The sequence below is a fragment of the Bufo gargarizans genome, chromosome 1 (genome assembly GCF_014858855.1).
Source record: "Bufo gargarizans isolate SCDJY-AF-19 chromosome 1, ASM1485885v1, whole genome shotgun sequence".
Classification (NCBI taxonomy): Eukaryota; Metazoa; Chordata; class Amphibia; order Anura; family Bufonidae; genus Bufo; species Bufo gargarizans.
In genome coordinates this window covers 637,288,996-637,308,264 of record NC_058080.1, presented here as the reverse complement: position 1 = coordinate 637,308,264, position 19,269 = coordinate 637,288,996, and the positions used below count along the sequence as shown (strand labels likewise).

At 42.9% G+C, this 19,269-nt stretch overlaps 1 protein-coding gene across 2 annotated transcripts in view; it reads right to left on the bottom strand.

Moving 5' to 3' along the window:
* TTC37 (tetratricopeptide repeat domain 37) overlaps positions 1-19,269 on the bottom strand; it is a 168,709-nt gene that overhangs the window by 88,920 nt on the left and 60,520 nt on the right. For both annotated transcript variants that reach the window (XM_044275999.1, XM_044276000.1), the window contains exons 15-25: positions 18,991-19,170; positions 17,570-17,694; positions 14,678-14,931; positions 12,846-12,948; positions 12,437-12,613; positions 11,468-11,612; positions 4,365-4,443; positions 3,927-3,988; positions 3,771-3,827; positions 1,994-2,062; positions 1,241-1,315 (exon numbers count right to left, since the gene is read on the bottom strand). In XM_044275999.1, coding sequence (XP_044131934.1) covers positions 1,241-1,315; positions 1,994-2,062; positions 3,771-3,827; positions 3,927-3,988; positions 4,365-4,443; positions 11,468-11,612; positions 12,437-12,613; positions 12,846-12,948; positions 14,678-14,931; positions 17,570-17,694; positions 18,991-19,170 — 1,326 coding nt within the window. The remainder of the gene's footprint in view (positions 1-1,240; positions 1,316-1,993; positions 2,063-3,770; positions 3,828-3,926; positions 3,989-4,364; positions 4,444-11,467; positions 11,613-12,436; positions 12,614-12,845; positions 12,949-14,677; positions 14,932-17,569; positions 17,695-18,990; positions 19,171-19,269) is intronic.

Sequence of the window (19,269 nt, the reverse complement as noted above, 5' to 3'; positions counted from 1 at the left end):
TGTATCAACTGGCCTGGGCGGGGCTAAGCTCCATTCAAGGGAACGGAGCTTAGCCCCGCCCAGGCCAGTGATACTAGTCGTGACGTCACTGGGCCTGCGGTAAACAGTGAGAAGGCCGCGGTGCTACTGCCGGCACAGCTGCCTTATCAAACAGCTGATGGGCGGGGGTCCCGGGTGTCGGACCCCCGCCGATTAGAAGCTGATGATCTATCCAGAGGATAGATCATCAGTTTAAACAAAGTGCAGAACCCCTTTATGGGGAAACATGTAAATGTGTTGGAATGGCCTAGTCAAAGCCCAGATCTCAATCCAATAGAAAATCTGTGGTCAGACTTAAAGATTGCTGTTCACAAGCGCAAACCATTTAACTTGACGGAGCTGGAGCAGTTTTGCAAGGAGGAAGGGGCAAAAATCCCAGTGGAAAGATGTGGCAACGGCTCATAGAGACTTATCCAAAGAGAATTGGAGCTGTGATTGCCGCAAAAGGTGGCTCTACAAAGTATTGGCTTTAGGGGGGTGAATAGTTATGCACATTGACTTTTTCTGTTCTATTTGTTGTATGCTTCACAAAAAAAAAAAAAAAACACAACATCAAAGTTGTGGTTATGTTCTGTAAATTAAATTATGCAAATCCTCAAACAATCCATGTTAATTCCAAGTTGTGAGGCACCAAAATACAAAAAAAGTCAAGGGGGTGAATACTTTTGCAAGGCACTGTACTTTATATTGTGTATGGGTGATAAAAAGCCGTCACATCGCAATAATGAATCCTGTTTCAGCCAGTTACCAGGTTAAGGGGTTATCAAAGACTTCAGAGAGTGACTGTGCAGGGATGGGGTCCATACTTACCTGGTTCCCACCGCTGGGTTCCGGCTTCTTTGCTCCCCAGCTCCCTGATGCTCTGGCATCAACATCCTGTTGACGGGCGCCACGTGACTGTTGAAGCCAATCGTTGGCTGCAGCGGTGACCTGTCACTGATGCGGCACGTGACTTGGTCGTATGTCGCACAGGTGATAGCTCTCCGCTGCATCCAATGATTGGCTGCAGGGGTCATGAGGCGCCCGTCAACAGGCTGTTGATGCCAGAGCATCACGGAGATGGGGAGCAAAGAAGTGGGAACCAGGTAAGTATGAACCTCACAGGGGGGTTGGCAAGTCTCTAAGGTCTTTCTAAGTCTTGGATAACCCCTTTTAAGAGGTATGCCGGTGAAAAGTCGGAGTGGGTGACCAATAAACTTACATGCATAGTAATCTCCGTTGTATGCCTGAAGAGGTCCATTGTTTCGTAGCTTCCGACAGCTTCTGCAATCAGCGCCTACAGACATAGCAGATTTGTGTCAGAGACAGAATATGTTTTCCAGACATTGTGTTGAATGACATTTACAGTAATCACTGTTAAAATGGCCACAGATTGTGTCATACTCCAGGCATGAGGTATAATGGGGTTCTACATTTGTATACAATGAAAACACAAACTCTACCCGTCGTCTTAAAGGGCTTGTGTATACTGTATATGGGCACCATTTTAGAGACTATGTATAGACAAATAATCCACATAAACAGTGGACATTCTACATTTTTGCATTACTTATCCTGCACTGATCTGGAGTTACAGCCTTTACTATTGTATAGCATTCACAGTCCTGGTGGCTGATATTGGACACAGACGACTAGTCATTGTTAGAGACCCCACCATAGCTTTCTCCAGCTTTTATAATGTAGTGAGACGTTTTCCTACATCAGATTGCTGTACAGTGACGGGTAACAAGTGGAAACTTGTAAATCACCAGACACTGAGCTATAAGAAATCATGGGATATTTTAGCTCTGAAGCATACAGAATTGTGAATGCAGCTCTGGACTATGCAGCAGGTTGTTACATGTCAACGTTACGTAACATTATTACTCTCTTCGTATACGGGGATTTATTACACACTATATTAACGTCTACTATTTAATGGGCACCGAGACACACACTTTAGCTTTGAGCTCACCTGACCAATCCAGCATCTCACATACGACGGATCAAGGGACTGAGCTACTTTGAAAGCTTCATGACTCAGCTGTAAAATAGACAGAAAGAGAGTAAAGTAAAGGTGAGAGCGCATCACTTTAAACATATTTCTATAACTATGCAGGTAATTCAATTGTATGTATATATATATATATATATATATATATATATATATATATAATTTTTGGACGCAGCATTTTCCATGATAAAAAAAAAGCTAACAAGCAGGTAAAATTATTACATAATGGTGCCCATTAAATTCTAAAAAGTGACTTTATCAGCCCAAATACATAGGAAAGGCAGGCTTCTTCATATCTAAATGAGTAAAATCTCCTCACTCATGTTTCTTACAATAAAATCAGAACAATACCAATGTTTGCCCAACTAGTGCTAGACACCCGACAACTAATCTCAATGCAGTAGTGACAGTGAGACAACCCAGCTTTATGTGCGTTTACCATGGACATATCGTCACAGATAACCCTGAGGGTAGGTTCCCAGCGAGTTTTTTTGGAGGAGCTTTTGAGGCACATTTTTCTACAGGTTTTAAAGCAAAAGCCAGAAGAAGATTAAAAAGCAATTGGAAATATAAAGGAAGGACTTATACTTATTCCTGCTGGATCCACCTTTGGCTGAAAAACCTAAAAGGGAAAATCTACCTCAAATCCTCCTTTAAGAAACTGTGTGAACCTACCCTGAAGCATCCCCCCTCAGTAGTCAGCAATATACTATCTTCTCACTCTCAGATTCCAATAAGTTCCCTACTTAAATTGACTGTAATGCTTGGCAAACCACCCGAGCACCCTTGGATACAGTAACGGCGGCATATTTCATTAGGGAACCCGTTTGGATCTGAGGCTATGGACGCTATCCAATACAATGTCACCATGATGTGCCCAGAGATTATGTTATGCCAACATTTCCTTTTCGAGCAGAGAAGCCATGTGCTACACACAAATACCAAGGGGGTGCTGCACACACTAAGAAATAGCACATCAGTCACTTAAGGGATTTTCCCCATATCTGGTAGATAAATAATATGCTGTAATGAGGTTTCCTTCACATTGCTCTTTTTTTACTACCCCATGCCACGTAAAAAGTGAACCTACATTAACTAAATATACAGATAAGCTGCAGGACCGCGCTGCTCTTTTAGCACTATGAATTAATCATGAAATGCCGCTTAAAGGGGTTGTGCCGCTAATAACACTTATCCTCTATCTAGAGGGCAGGGCATCTTACAGATGGTACCCCCAGCAATCACAATAACACGGGTCTGCGAGTGCTGCTAGACTGCCTCATAAATGCAACCGCACCACAACTTCATTTTTCATGGGGCAGTTCAGCATTGTCATGACCACTGAGGTTCTCAGTGGTCAGACCCCCAGCGATCAAACACCCATCCCCTGTCCTGTTGATAAGGGATAAGTGTTATTAGTGGCACAACTCCTTTAAAACAGTGGCTTCAGTTTTGTAACTGGCAATAAATGTCTGGCAGGCAGGGGTCTGACTCTGCAGTCACTCCGTTCTAGGCTACGAAAGTTATGGCCAGTCCGCTCATCAGGACCCCCCACAGATCAGATACTGAAGGTGTTTCCTGTGGAAATGCTTTAAATGTCTTTGGAAATTGTTTTCCAATTTCCCTGCAGTTCATATACAAAATGATATTTTGGGTTTACAATGAATTTGCCATGTTTGGATGCCCACTTTCACAAGAGCTGAAGGTGGAACTCATACATGCCCAAGGGGCATCTTACCTCGATATTTTCATTCAACAAATATAAAGCTCCAAGGTTAGTCCAAGCAATGGCATTCTGAAAAGGAAGGACAGCTATAGCTTGAAATCAGCTTCATCTCTGTAAAGCTTCTTAAAAACTCATGTAAAAGTTGGGTTAGAAATGAACACTACATACATTCTGCTGACACTGGATCGACTTGATGAAAGCGTGCTGAGCGAGAGCCTTGTTGTTGACATCTAAAAGAAAAAGTTTATTGCAATTCATTAAAATATAAAATGAAAATAAAGGCTCCAAACCTTGATTTGACTGTTAAAGGGATTTTCTCACAGAGGGCATTATAAGTGTGCTGGGATCCACAGGATCACTAGAAAAAGGTACATGAGGAGGTGGCTGACTAAAGCAGCTGTCGGAAGCTGTCATACATTTAGAACTTGCGCTGGATGCGCTGAAATTATAGAGAGGCCTGCGCTTTTTCATAACTTCGGAGGATCCACCGCCAGCTATGGGCCTTTATTAAGACCGGTGTCTAAAACGCTGTTCTTAATAAATGTGCCCCTAAATGTCTTCTAAAAAGTCTAAATTTAACAAATGAATGACTGAACAAAGTCTAACCTTTGGAACAACAAACAACACCGAGAGCATTCCAGTACTGGTGATTACTGCTGTCCATCATGATCGACTTCTTGATGCACTAGGAGATAGAAAGTATATGCAGAACAAATTATTGCACTGGCAGAATTAGAGCTCTTCTGCGTGGCACAGAAGGAAGCCATACAAGAGCACAAAATGCTTAAAGTTTCAGCCATATGACTCGTATAACTGGGAAGCGCTAAAATGATTCTAGCTCAAAATCCACTCTACCCAAAACAGCGGTTGTGTTATTGCAATGAAGAACTAAACGTCAGTAACGTTCAGTGTAATCCCTTCATTATGTTGGCAAGCTGTGTGTGACCTATTGTTAACACTGCAAAAGGTGGCAAATATAAAAGCAGCACAAATTGGCAAACAACTTCTAGCAGAATATGGGTTGTGACACTGCAAACCACGGGCAGCCCTACCACGAAAATGACAATGCTGAGCCAATCAGTCCAAAAACAGAGCCTGGAAACTATAGGCCGGTAAGTTTAACATCTGTTGTGGGTAAACTGTTTGAAGGTTTTCTGAGAGATGCTATGTTAGAGCATCTCAACAGAAATAAGCAGATAACGCCATATCAGCATGGCTTCATGAGGGATCAGTCATGTCAAACTAATTTAATCAGTTTCTATGAGGAGGTAAGTTCTAGACTTGACAGCGGCGAATCAATGGATGTTGTATATCTGGACTTCTCCAAAGCATTTGACACTGTACCACATAAAAGGTTAGTATATAACATGAGAATGCTCGGACTGGGAGAAAACATCTGTAAGTGGGTAAGTAACTGGCTCAGTGATAGAAAACAGAGGGTGGTTATTAGTGGTACACACTCAGATTGGGTCACTGTCACTAGTGGAGTACCTCAGGGGTCAGTATTGGGCCCTATTCTCTTCAATATATTTATTAATGATCTTGTAGAAGGCTTGCATAGTAAAGTATCAATTTTCGCAGATGACACTAAACTGTGTAAAGTATTTAACACTGAAGAGGACAGTATACTACTACAGAGGGATCTGGATAGATTGGAGGCTTGGGCAAATAAGTGGCAGATGAGGTTTAACACTGACAAATGTAAGGTTATGCACATGGGAAGGAATAATGCAAGTCACCAGTACATACTAAATGGTAAAACACTGGGTAACACTGACATGGAAAAGGACATAGGAATTGTTGTGAACAGCAAACTAAGCTGTAAAACCAGTGTCAGGCAGCTGCTGCCAAGGCCAATAAGATAATGGGTTGCATCAGAAGTGGCATAGATGTCCGTGATGAGAACATGGTCCTAGCACTTTACAAATCGCTAGTCAGACCACACATGGAGTACTGTGTACAGTTCTGGTCTCCTGTGAACAAGGCAGACATAGCAGAGCTGGAGAGGGTACAGAGGAGGGCAACTAAAGTAATCACTGGAATGGGGCAACTACAGTACCCTGAAAGATTATCAAAATAAGGGTTATTCACTTTAGAAAAAAAGACGACTGAGGGGAGATCTAATTACTATGTATAAATATATCAGGGGTCTCTCCCATCATCTATTTATCCCCAGGACTGTGACGAGGGGACATCCTCTGCGTCTGGAGGAAAGAAGGTTTGTACACAAACATAGAAGAGGATTCTTTACGGTAAGAGCAGTGAGACTATGGAACTCTCTGCCTGAGGAGGTGGTGATGGGGAGTTCACTAAAAGAGTTCAAGAGGGTCTGGATGTAATAATATTACAAGTTATATCTACTAGAGAGGGGTTGTTGATTCAGTGAGTTATTCTGATTGCATGATTGGAGGAGTCGGGAAGGTATTTTTTTCCCCTTTGGCTACCAGAGTTTTTTTCATTTTCATTTTTCTTCTCCATTTTTCATGAGCCATAACTTTTTTATTTTTACGGAAACATAGCTGTATGAGGGCTTATTTTTTGCAGGACAAGTTGTACTTTCTAATGCCACCATTATTTATGGCATAAATGTTGTCGGAGGTAAAAAAAAATCCAAATGGGGTGGAATTGGAAAAAAAACACAATCCCTCCAGTTTTACGGGTTTTGTTCCCACAGCATTTTGTTTACCGAAAAACTGACCCATGCCCTTTGTTCTCTGGGTCAGTACGATTACAACAATACCCCATAAGTATAGGTTCTTGATGTCTGAATATTGTAAAAATATTTTTTTATTTTTTTTATAAATCACCATATTCTGACCACCATAACTTTTTTATACTTATGTCTACTGAGCTGTTTGGGGGCTCATTTTTTGCGGAACAATAACTGTACTTTTAATTGATACCACTTTGGAGTATGCGTGACTTTTTGATCACAATTTTATAAAAAAAAATTGGGGTAAGAGAAGCAATGAAAAAAATGGCAAATCGGCCATTTTGACCCTTTTTTCGTTACGCCATTCGCCGTATTGGATTTTTTTTTTCTATTTTAATAGTATGGGCTTTTTCGGTCACAGTGATACCCATGATGTTTATATTGTTTTATTGTTATTTAGGTATTTATTTTTTAATTATATGGAAAGGGGGGTGATTTAAACTTTTATATATTTTAAATTTTTTATATATTTTTAAAAAAAATGTGTGTGATCATTATGTGCCTCATATATGAGCTTATTACATTTATTTTTATTTTTTACATTTTGGTTTATCAGGAATTTATTATTAGCTTATTTTGCTCACTTTTGCTCATTTCTTATCCTGGCCAAAATAAGATTTGCAGCTTGAATACTGTTAGCCTACTCAGTAAGGCTACCAGAATTCAGTGCAACTACCTATGCCCAGACACACGGGGCATAGGTAGGAAGCCCGGAAGCGTGAGCTTGTGGGTTTTTGCGCATTTAGGTTCAGTGATCTCACTTGATCACAGCATCTAAAGCATTAAATTACAGTGATCGGCATTATTGCCGGTCAAGGTAATTAGCCGCTGGTCTCTGCCGTATGAAACAGCAGAGATCTGCCGGCCATGACGCCCACTTCACGTGCGAGCCGGTGTCATGTTTACACGTCGCACCAGCACCGTACATGTACGGTCCCGGTATCCTAAGGGTTAAGTGAGAAAAATTGGCTTGTACCTCACTTTTTTTTTTTTTGCCTTCCTCTGGATCAACTTGCAGGATAACAGGCTGAACTGGATGGACAGATGTCTTCTTTCGGCCTTATATATTATGTTACTATGTTAGTAATACAGGCAGGACAGCAAAGAATAAATGTCAGCCAGCCCGTGGCAGAAACTAGACGGATGACTGACAGTGCGTGTTATTAGTGGCTTTTTACACATTTCAAACATTTTATTAGAACTAGATGGCAACAAGCTGAACAAACATACAGTTCGGGCTGACCTGACACTAGAAAAGTTTGCTATAAGTGCTCACATCACTGACATTTAGTGATTATGTAAGAACATAACACAGCTGAAACCTGCGCCGTCAGTACCTTAATCCCTAAGTGACCGAGCAATTTGTTTTTCATTGTCGCCTTCCAACAGCTATAATTTTTTAACTTTTCCATCAATATAGCCATATGAGGGCTTGTTTTTTGTGGTTTTAGTTTTTAATGGTGCCATTTTGAGGTACACATAACTACTGTTTACTGATTAACTTTTATGAACTCTTTTTTGGGGGACAGAGTTTTTGTAATAAATTCTGTGGCACAAATAATTTTACTCTCTGGATCAGTATGATTACAGAGATACCAACATATCTGTAGTTATCATTGTTACCATTTTGGGTTACAAAACACTTTTTGATCACTTATTAGGGTCCATTCACACGTCCGCAAAACGGGTCCGCATCCGTTCCGCAATTTTGCGGAACGGGTGCAGACCCATTCATTTTTTAATGGGGCCGGAATGTGCTGTCCACATCCGCATTTGCGGATTCGCACTTCTGCATCCATGCTTCCGTTTCCGTAAAAAAAACAGAACATGTCCTATTCTTGTCCGCAATTGCGGACAAGATTCGGCATTTTCTATTATAGTGCCGGCGATGTGCGGTCCGCAAATTGCGGAATGCCCATTGCCAGTGTCCGTAGAACACTTACAGATGTGTGAATGGACCCTTATTCATTTTTTTTTGTTTTGATTTTTTTGCTGGCAAGCAAAAAACAGCAATATTGGCATTCTATTTAAAAATGTTTTACTGAGATTGCTGTATGGGATAAATTACATGATAACTGGGTAATGCAGGTAGTTATGGACACAGTGATACCAAATATACGGTGAGTATTTTATTTTTGCAATTTTTTCCATTGAAAAGTTTTCTTTTTCAATAGAAAAAGATGCATTTTTGTAAGGCCTCATGCACACGACCGTTGTTCTGGTCCGCATCTGAGCCGCAGTTTTTCACTTCAGCGGATCCACCACCCCTTCTAAAATGTAAAAGAGCTTCCTTGCTGTCTTACATTTAGACCATTTTCTACGCCTAAAACAGGTGTACAAAATGGTAAATGAGACGGGCTTGCTGGCCCGTCCCTTTCCTTGCTACGCCCACTTTTTTTTAGATCTGCGCGCGCGGGGAGAAGTCGCAGAATCTGTGCTACAAATATGCCTAATTTAGGCAGATTTCTGTTTAATAAATCATCCCCTGATGGTTTAAATCACATAAATGTCACAGTGAACCTGGACATTTAAGAGTTACAGTCTGTATATTGGTTAGCATGGTGTACCGGTTTCATGATACTGATGACCTATTCCCCCCCCCGAAAATCAGCTGTTTGAAGAGGCTGCGCTGCTCATGATTTTACAGCTGTTAGTTCCATTCACTTAAGGCCTCATGCACACGACCGTTGTTGTGTTCCGTGTCTGTGGATGGCACTATTACTGGGGATCTGTGGATGACGGACACTGTTATGGGGGGGGGGGGGGGGGGGATCTGTGGATAGCACTGTTACAGGGGGCGATCTGTGGCTAGCACTGTTACAGGGGGGGATCTGTGGATGGCACTGTTACAGGGGGGGATCTGTGGATGGCACTGTTACAGGGGGGGATCTGTGGATGGCACTGTTATGGGCTGGGGGGATCTGTGGGTGGCACTGTTAGAGGTGGGATCTGTGGGTGGCACTGTTATATATGTGCCATCCACAGACCCCCCCAGCCCATAACTGTGCCATCCACAGATCCCCTCCCATGAGGCCTAAAGGGAAGTGGAAGCGTTAATTACCCTCTGCCATCGCTACAATGTAGACAGTGTGCAGGTAAGCACTGAATAGCACTGAATTCATATGAGCACCATAGCCTCTTTAAAACAGTGGGTGTTCTGGGAGTTGTACTCCACCAGTCTGATACCGACGACCTGTCCTGAGGGTAGGTCATCAATATCATGAAACTGGTAAATCTTTTATAGGAAATGACCTATTGCTTAAAGAGAATCTGTCACCATAAAATTCACTGTTAAACCAGGCACAGTGCCTTGTAGGACTTGCTCAGCTGAATGTAATGATACTTTTCATTTAGTAATCCATTGCTTCATTCTGGAGGAAATACTTTTAATCCATATGTAAATGTTTAGTTAAGTGCACTGAGGGTGGGCCCAAGTCACTATGTACGCCCTTGCTCCTGCTGCTTCCTCTGCCAGACCCTCCCTCTCCAACCCCTCTGGTAGACAGGGTGTGCGGACGCAGTACAGAGGCAAATTACCAGTTCTTAAATCAAACTTCTGTGTTTATTCACACATAAAACAAAACGTCACTTTGCAGTCTTGGTGTTAGTGCACACACAATGGAAAGTCCACATAGCAGAAATCACCTTGTTGGCAGTTCTGCCTCCAGCAGTCCATAGCAGGCTTTTAGGGGGCCCGTTTCCCTTACAGACGGGTCTCAGCCCTGCAGCACGGCACAAGCCTCAGATCCCAGCACACACACCTCCTGAGCTCCACTGTCAGACCTGGCAGTGCTGGCTGGTCTTTAGGCCTGGCAAAACCCATCCTGGAACAGGGGAGTAGTCACCCACCCAGCACTTTGACAACGACCAGTAAGAGCAGTCCCGGATCAGCTATACAGCCATACTAAATATTAAGGTGTCAAACAGAAACTGCTGCTGACACATAAAAACTGGCTCTTACTCCACCGAGGCCAGGAACCTTGGTGACACATACCTATCATCTACGATGATTCCTTGTACCTTCTTACACCATATATAGTTCAGTGATCTAATGGTAACTGCCCACAGATCACTGTTACCAGCCATCTGTATAAGACAAGCCTGCAGAGAGGAGGCAAATTCCATCTTCTCTGGACTTTTCCAGTCTCTCTACACAGGAAAACCTCATGACGTCATCAATGCAAACACTGAATGCGGTATCAGCACATCTGCATCATGAACATGGTGTTCAATATCACAGTTTCTGTTCGCTGCCACAGTACAGGATTGGGCTGTCAGTGTGATGGCAGGGCATGCAGGAGCGTGCAGAGCCTTCAAACATATCATGTAAGTTAAGGGTTGCAGGCACTGGGACTATGCGGTTAGCTGCTATTTTACATGGACTGGTCTGAAAGAAGTTAACAGAAGCCACTGGTCTGAGGGTCTGGTGTTGACACACAGACCTGCTGTCTGTTAGTTACAGCCATAAAGAGCCTCCCCTTACAGCAGGACTCCCCCAATGATCTACAGATTGGCCCTCTGCATACTGCTGTATATTTACGAGACACTATTGTGTAAGGGTTAAATCTGCATGTCAATGGGTTTTTGTAAGGCTCTGTGTACACAGCACTCAAGCCTTCAGTTAACTGCACATGTTCCCAGGGTATACCCCCCACTGAAGGCTGCACCTTGTGCACTGGGACCTTCAGAAGACGGAGGTGCAGTGTACTGAACTTTCCTATACAGCTGAAAAAGGTATGCAAATGCATACTGGCCTAACGGAGGCAAAAAGGTGAGCAAAGCCCTATGGATATACTTTACATATGTAAGATAGCTTTTACCGGGATATATGTCAAATGCTTAGCTCGGAGACAACATGCACTCAGCGTAAATGCAATTCTCATAAATTGTACTGCACTTTGTGGATTTTCCCGACAGCATCCCAAACATAACTGAGCCTACAAAATGTATACAAAGGTGCTTAAGGGTGCTACTACCCTAAGCATCACAGCATTACCTGCACCGACTTTTCCAATAAAGCATTTTGGTTACTTCTGGTGTGGTCAGATAGCAGTAAATGCTGTGCCTGGTAGTAATAATTCATTCCAAGATCACACCATATGTTGGCTGAGGGCTGGAACTTCAGTGCTCGACCATAACACCTGTAAATAGGAAGGAACAGGGGGTGCCTGTTATATAGTAAAGAAACCACAGATATTACTAAGCAGTCCACATCTAAGGTGTGTATGTACCAGACTTACCCATAGATCTTCTATGAACAGGATCTATGTCTGTTTGGCATATAACTCACCAGTATGTGAGTAACCAGAGCCTAACATCTATTAAAGGGGTATCCCATTAGAAAAAAAATAATTTATTTATTTTATGCACTTATATAGAACTATTATATTCCGTAGCGCCTTACAGACATCGGCATCCAACTGTCCTCAATGAGGCTCACAATCTAAGGGCCCTATCAGTATGTCTTTTGGAGTGTAGGAGGAAACTGGAGTATCCGGAGGAAACCCACGCAAACACGGGGAGAACATACAAACTACATGCAGATGTTGTTCTTGGTCAGATCCGAACCTAGGACCCCAGTGCTGAAAGGCACCAGTGCTGACCACTGAGCCACCGTGCTGCCCATAATGTGCTGAGGCTGCTGTTTAAACACAAAAAAACAGTACTCACCTCAGGGACCACCCGTGCCGCTCCCATACCAACATTGCCCGGTCTTCCTTACTCTCTGCTTCCTGGTCCAGTGACGATGTTCTGACTCAAGGGAATGTGACCGTTGCAGTAAATCAGGTCACTGCGGCGGAGGTCACATGCCCCTGTGTCGGAACATCATCGCTGGGCCAGGAAGCAGAGAGTGGCGGGAGCCTGGGCTCGTCAGAACAGGAGGAGCAGGGGAACTGTGATATGAGTACTGTTTTTTTACATTTAAGCACCACCAACTGCTAGAAATCAAGTTCTTCATTCTTACCTTCCGCCAATTTCCAAGATCTCAGATTTATTCAGTAGCTTCTGACCTGTATTCTGCCCTACAAGAGCCCCCAGGACATTAACTCTGACTTTGGCGGGAGAGACCAGATGTAGGCAGGTGCAAGAATCTCCAAGCAGTTTCCACAGACATAAAAGGTCAGGACGCTGCTGAACAGCTCTGGAATATATAAAAGAAAAATAAGTTCTTATGAAAAATAAGCCTAAATCACGTGCTACACATGGTTTTACATGTTTAACTGAATATAGCAAAACGACAAACACAAGATGGGTAACCCTATGGTTGTCCAGAAAAAAAGGTGAAACTGTAATTTGTGAATTTCTGAGAATATATGCTCTGCTTTAGTATCGTCACATAGAACAGCAAATAACTTCAAGTCTTTGGTTCCAACCTTGTCAAAAATTCAAGAGCCTTTTCTATGAAATCTACAGCTTTGGCATCAAGGAAATCAGCAAGGGCACCCTTGGCAAGCATAAGCTGACATTCACCGAGACCTGCAAAACACATAAGGCTGTGATTTAACCTTCGAGACGGCATGGTATACAAAGAAATAGCCCTGATACGAGGAAATAGTCTATTCACAGAAAAAATCATATCATCTGCTCTCCTAAATTTAGAGGCTAAAGAGTTTGGTGGTGAATACATCAACATACACATCTGAACCTATAGGGCTACCTGGACGCGCTGCAGATTACGAGCCTTTTTTAATGCTACAGTGTAATGCCGTACAGAAAAGTGAACGAGACATGCCAAATGCACCCCATGTCTTCATACAGAGATCCTACCTGTGTGTGAAAACCCAAGAGCAGAATATAAAATCAGTGATACAGTCCTAACCTCAGTATCTGAGGAAAGGAAGGCAGACCGACTAAACAGTGCTAATTATTTTTATGGGAAACTGTCACCAACATCTTGGACTATTATCTGCAGTAACACATGAGTAGTATTACAGATAAAGAGTCCAGATTGCTAGCTCTCATTCTCCCCGCGGTCAGCACTCTAAGCTGTGCTGAAATAAACATGCACATTATGTCTGGACTGTGTGTTTCAGTGCAGCTTTGAGCACTGACAGCAGGGTAATAGGGGCAAATAGGAAAAAGACAGCAATCTGGACCTTTTATTTGCGGCACTACTCATATAGTACTACAGATAATAGTCCAAGATTGTGGTGACAGACTTCCTTTAATTAGAGCTCACTGCATCTTGCACGGCTGCATGGAACTCAATGGCAGGACAGCCGCGACATGACCAAGCCATATGCTCGTACTCTGAAGATATGAAATTAATTGGCACAGGATTATTAAACCTATTTAGATGGCACAGAAAGGAGGTGGGAATCCGTGTAAGAATCTGACAGCCAATGCAATGGTTACATTGATGGCTCGCACTGGTGCTCAGGTCAGTGGGTGCCTTAGAGGGTATACTCTTGCTGACCATGGCCATTCTTTATTACCTATCCACAAAACAGATAAAAAACGTGGTATTGCAAAGGATCTGACTGCTGGAACCCCCAGTGATCTCCATTTGAATGGAGCGGTAATAAGCATTCACTACTATGGGGCTGGGGAAGCACTGTCTACATCAGTCCTATAGAAGTGAATGGAGAGATACTGTTGTCAGGAATTCTGGGAGTCCCAGCAGTCAGACCCCCAGCGACATTACAGTTATCACTTACCCCGAGTTATTAATGATGTTTATTAGATAACCCCTGTACGTGACTGTCTAATAAGATCTAGAGGGAACGCAACATCCGCCACTCATTACATTGACCACTCACAAACACATAGAAATGACTGCTCACCCATCATTACAATTCTAATATCAGCACGGCAAATGCTTTAAAATAAGCGTTTTCGTAAAACTCCACTGAATTTTCAACATACATTTTCAACGTAAATGCACACGTTCAGGATTTAGGTGCAGACAATTTGCTCTGAAATCCGCAGGCGGATTGTCCGCATCAGCTGGTGCAGATTTGTTGAGGATTCTACTCTCCCCATTGAAGTGAATGGAGAAAATCCGGTCAGGTAAAATAAAATTAATTGACATGCTGCGGATTGTAAAATCTGCACTGTACGTCAAAATCTGCATCGTGTGCATGAGAATTTCAAATTCTCATACAATACAATATACATAACCTACGGCGGGCATTTTACGCACGCAATCCTGATCGTGTGCATTTACCCTTTAATGCCTTTAATGTTTGGCATTAGTAGAAGTTACCTTTCAGTGCTGGCACATATTCTCCGGACTTCTCTATTATATGCTGGTATTCAGTTACCGCTTCTGCATAGGTGCCCAAGATCTGTTTGATCGATGCAATTTTGTGTGCACTATAGATTGAGTCAGGATTCAGTTCGCTGGCTTTCATAAAGGATTTCAGCGCGGTAGAATAGCCCCCTCTACTCAGATACGCTTCTCCTAAACACTCCCAGCAGTTGGGGTCCTTGGGATCGGCCCTCAGAGCAGCATGCAAGCTAAATCATTAAAGGAATAACCAATCTGTCAGATAGATGGCTGAAAACAAATGGATTAGTTCAGTTCATTATGAAATTTCAGTAAGAATCAAAGGCCGAACTGTAAATGCCCGTGCACAGAGCAGTCAATGCGGCCCTTACCAGCATCCCATACTAAGTGCATGAATAAAGGGCAGAGTAAATATGGCTCCGTTAGAGGTCAGACTCCATCCAACACAACAGGACTAAGGAAATATCAGTATTTCAGGCTTGTAGAGGTCAAGCATGCTGTGAAGCTAGGGACTAAATGGAAACTGTGCACGCAATCAATAGCGCCCCGTAGTCCTGCTGTATTAAAGCCAGCTGCTTTGAGAAATATGAAAGACATGCAGAAATGTTCAATTATAATTCAGTTTGTTAACTAGGCTTTCACGGTGGGGAGTACCATTAGGTATGAACCTTCTTGTACATGATCTAAAATACCGTAGTGAGGCATTAATGCAAAAAAAAATTATATTAGAAAGTTTTCTTTTTTTTTTTTATGAACCCAACCATGACCAGGGTGTTTTAGGCCTTCATGACAAGTATGTTCCCTGCTTAGTCACGCAGAGTTAGCAGTCAGTCACTGGTAGGAATGACCACATGACTCCTAAGGGTAGTTACCCAATATATAAAATATACCCCCCGAATGCCCGGGCTCCTTGAATGGATTATACTCACCTGCTCCATGGCACCCGCGTCACTCCGGATCTCTGCATGGCCGCCACCGCATCTCCCCGTCGCTCGGATCAAAACATCCGGGGATGGGGTCGCTGCAGCCAATAGCAGGCCGCGATTACTGAACCTTTCCCTATAAAGCTATAGATCAGTCTGCTCAGCTCATCCTGCCTGCAGATTACACAGAATTTTCATGATGCAGCTTCTGTACATGGATGATAATCATTCCAGTACTGTTTTTTAGCAAATGCACAAATATGGATACAGAGGGACTAAAACAAACAAAAATTGGTGGGACTGGGGTTAACTGGAGGCACGGGTTATCAGGGAACATCTATATTCTTTTCTGTCTTCAAATGTGATCACTGATATAATAGTAACCGCCCATAGATCACTGTTACTAGTTAAGGCTGTATTACACTGGCTGATATTTTGGGCGATAACCGCTAATGAGCGTTCACATGAATGCTTGTTAGCGATCATCTTGCACTGTAATATTGCCGCCGATTTAAGCATGCTTAAAAATCAGCACCTGCCGGCGGCAGATTGTGCTGAATAATAGCGACCTGCCGCCGGCAAACTACTAGACAGTGTGGGGACGAGCGATGGCACAGCAATCGTTGCATGTAATAGCAGTGGTCTCCTCTGCCAGCTAGCAAGCAATTGCCGGGAGGGAATGCTTCCCTCCCAACAATCGCTTGCTGATCTGCCTGTCTAATACAGGATGTACCAGTCATCTGTGCTGACAGAGATGCAGAAAAGACATAGATCATGTCTTCTCCACATGACTGCATCCCCCTCTGCACAGGGAATCCATGTGATACCATAACGGATGTCATGAAACCACCCGAATGCAGAAGCAGTGCTGTTTTTAGGGCATTTTGAGTAACATGGAACTGATCATGTCTGTTCCATGTCATAGTACAGGATCGAGTTGTCACTGGACAGCCTAAGGCTACATTCACACAGCCGTGTCCGTTTTGTGATCTGCAAAATGCGGATACCAGCCATGCGCATCCTGCGCTTTTCTCAGGCCCCATTGATAAAATGCCTATTCTGGTCTGCATAACGGACATGATAACAACATGTTCAATAGGTTGCAGCACAGGTATGTGCTCTCTCTACTTTTTGTGGCCCCATAGGAATGAAGGGGCCAGCGTGAAATATGCAAAAAATGTGGATCAGACATCGACCGGAAATATAGTTGTGTGAATGTAGCCTTATCCTGCTGATAGCACTGTATGCAGGGGCTCACACTACGACATCATGGTACCTATTTTATTATAGCAAAAGACAAATTCATTTGGTATTGGCAGAAGGCAGAATGCAGGAAAAAATGGATTCTCCTGCCTTTAGTAAGTGATGGCCTATCCTTGAGATAGCCCATCGCTAACTGATTGGTGGGGTCTGACACCCCGCCAGTCAGCTATTCAGTAAAGCACCACCACTAAAGCTACACTACACTGACACTGTAGCAGAGAAAGCTCCGAGATCAATGCAGACGGTGCTTAGAAGCTCAGGTGCCGATTTCCAGAGACAGAGCTACAATGAACCGCTACTTGCCGAGAATGCGGGGTGTCAGATGCCTGAAAATTAGCAAGTGACTTTCTATCCTGAAGATAGGCCATCACTTACCAAAGGCTGGAAAACCCCTTTAAAGATGTTTAAAAAAAAAAAGAAAATAACATACTCCCCTATTGAGAGCGGCTGTTCCAGGTCCTCCTTTAAAGGCTGCAGCAGTGCAAACGGGAGCGCGACAAAAAGCTGACTATAGTTTTATCAACAGGTACAGCAGGCTGAGCATAAATGTTAACAAAATGCTAAAAGCTGGAACATCCCGTTAAGCAGTCACTTAAAATCTATTACTTCTACGATAAAATATATTTTTTTTTTAAACAATCACATCCCATTTACAGAAGATTGTGAGAAGACTGACGCTTACTCAGACACAGCTTTGGAGTGCTGACCAACTCTTAGATAGAAGAGGCCTCTCCTAAGCCAAGCCCACTTTGCCGTTCCTGCGCTCGCTCTCTCGGTTACACTTGACAAAATGGCTAATGCCGCGTCCTAGAAAGGAAAGCAGAAGATGTAAGCAGCAAGCAATTCTTCTTTATATTACAGTGGTACATAATTCTGGGGGAAAGGGTTGGGAAAGATGGGTGGGTGACATCATAAGTTTAAGTGTACCTAAACCTTTCCATATACTTTATTAATCTACTTATTGTAAATGCCATCAAATTAAGTTTATTGATTTTTTTAATGTTTTTCCAGTAAAATAGGCACCTGTGTAGCTATTAGAGCGGAGCGAGCGAGCGCAGGGCAGGAGCTCACATCATACATTGCCTGTGCTCTCTCTGCTAAAGCATGACATAGCCCATCAATGCCCGGCTTTAGGAAAGCAGCGATGTGCTATGGAGCTCCTGCCTGTACAGCGCTCAACATTATAGCACTATATGGGAGTACAGAATCAAAAGTGCAATTAGGTGCCTATTTTGCTAGGAAAATGTAAAAAAAAAAAAAAAAAAAAATTAGAAAAATGCATTTCTTGGCATTTACAATAAGTCTTATTGAAGTATATACAAAGATTTAGGTACACTTTAAAAGATGTTGGCAGCAGATAGCAAGAAATTTCAAAAAAAAGGTTTTAGGTGTTTACTGGAACTATCATACAATTTTTTTTCCTAAGGGCAGGTTCACGCTAACTTATTTTTTTTGTGTAGAGTTTCCTGCAGGTTTTTCAGCCAAAGCCAGAAGTGGATCTAGCAGGAATGAGAAGTATAAGTCCTTCCTTTTCCATTCCTTTTTAATACAATTCTGGTTTTGGCTAAAATACCTGAACCTACCCTTAAAGGGGTTGTGCAAGAATGGCCCCACCTGACCAGACCTGTGAAGGGAAGATTACGTACCTGCTTCCCAGTGGCGGCTGTCCACTCCTCCTCCTCCAGGCTTGCGATGCTCTGCTGTGACAGGATCGTCTTGTGTCATGTGACCATGTGTCATGATGTAAGGGGATCAGGTCACTGCTGCGGCCAGTGATTGGCTGCAGTGATGTCAAAGTGGATGTTTACAGTGAGGGAACCCAACAAAGCATTGCAGGCCTGGAGGCGAACGAGCAGAGAGCCAGCACAGGGAAGCAGGTAAGCCATATTCCCTTTACAGGTCCGGCCAAGAGGGAGGATTTGCCAAAAAAAACTCCTTCTTGTAAAACCCCTTTAATTCAACTTGTTCAGGTCCATTTAAGGACCAGAGTGATGAACAGCTACATGATATGTATACAGATATTGCAGTGAGCAATGACGGTGTGCAGCTTGGGAAAGCATCGATCTTTGTAAACGGCACTGTATTCAGATGATGCTACATTACCATGTCGTTGAGCTCCACACTTAGATCCACCGCTTTGGCTCCCGACTCTCCATCATTGCCATCTAAGTCAAATGCTTTCTTATAGCACCCACGAGCCCTGGTCTTGTCTCCAGCTACTTCTAGGTAGTAATGACCCAAGTAACAAAACACTTTTGCCATATAGGGGTCCAGTTTGGCAGCCTGCATAACAGAAGAAAAATGAATAAGGAATACAAAAAGAGAACAAAAAATGGAAATATCAGAGGGGTAGAGTTTAAAAATGATCTGACGGTTGATTTC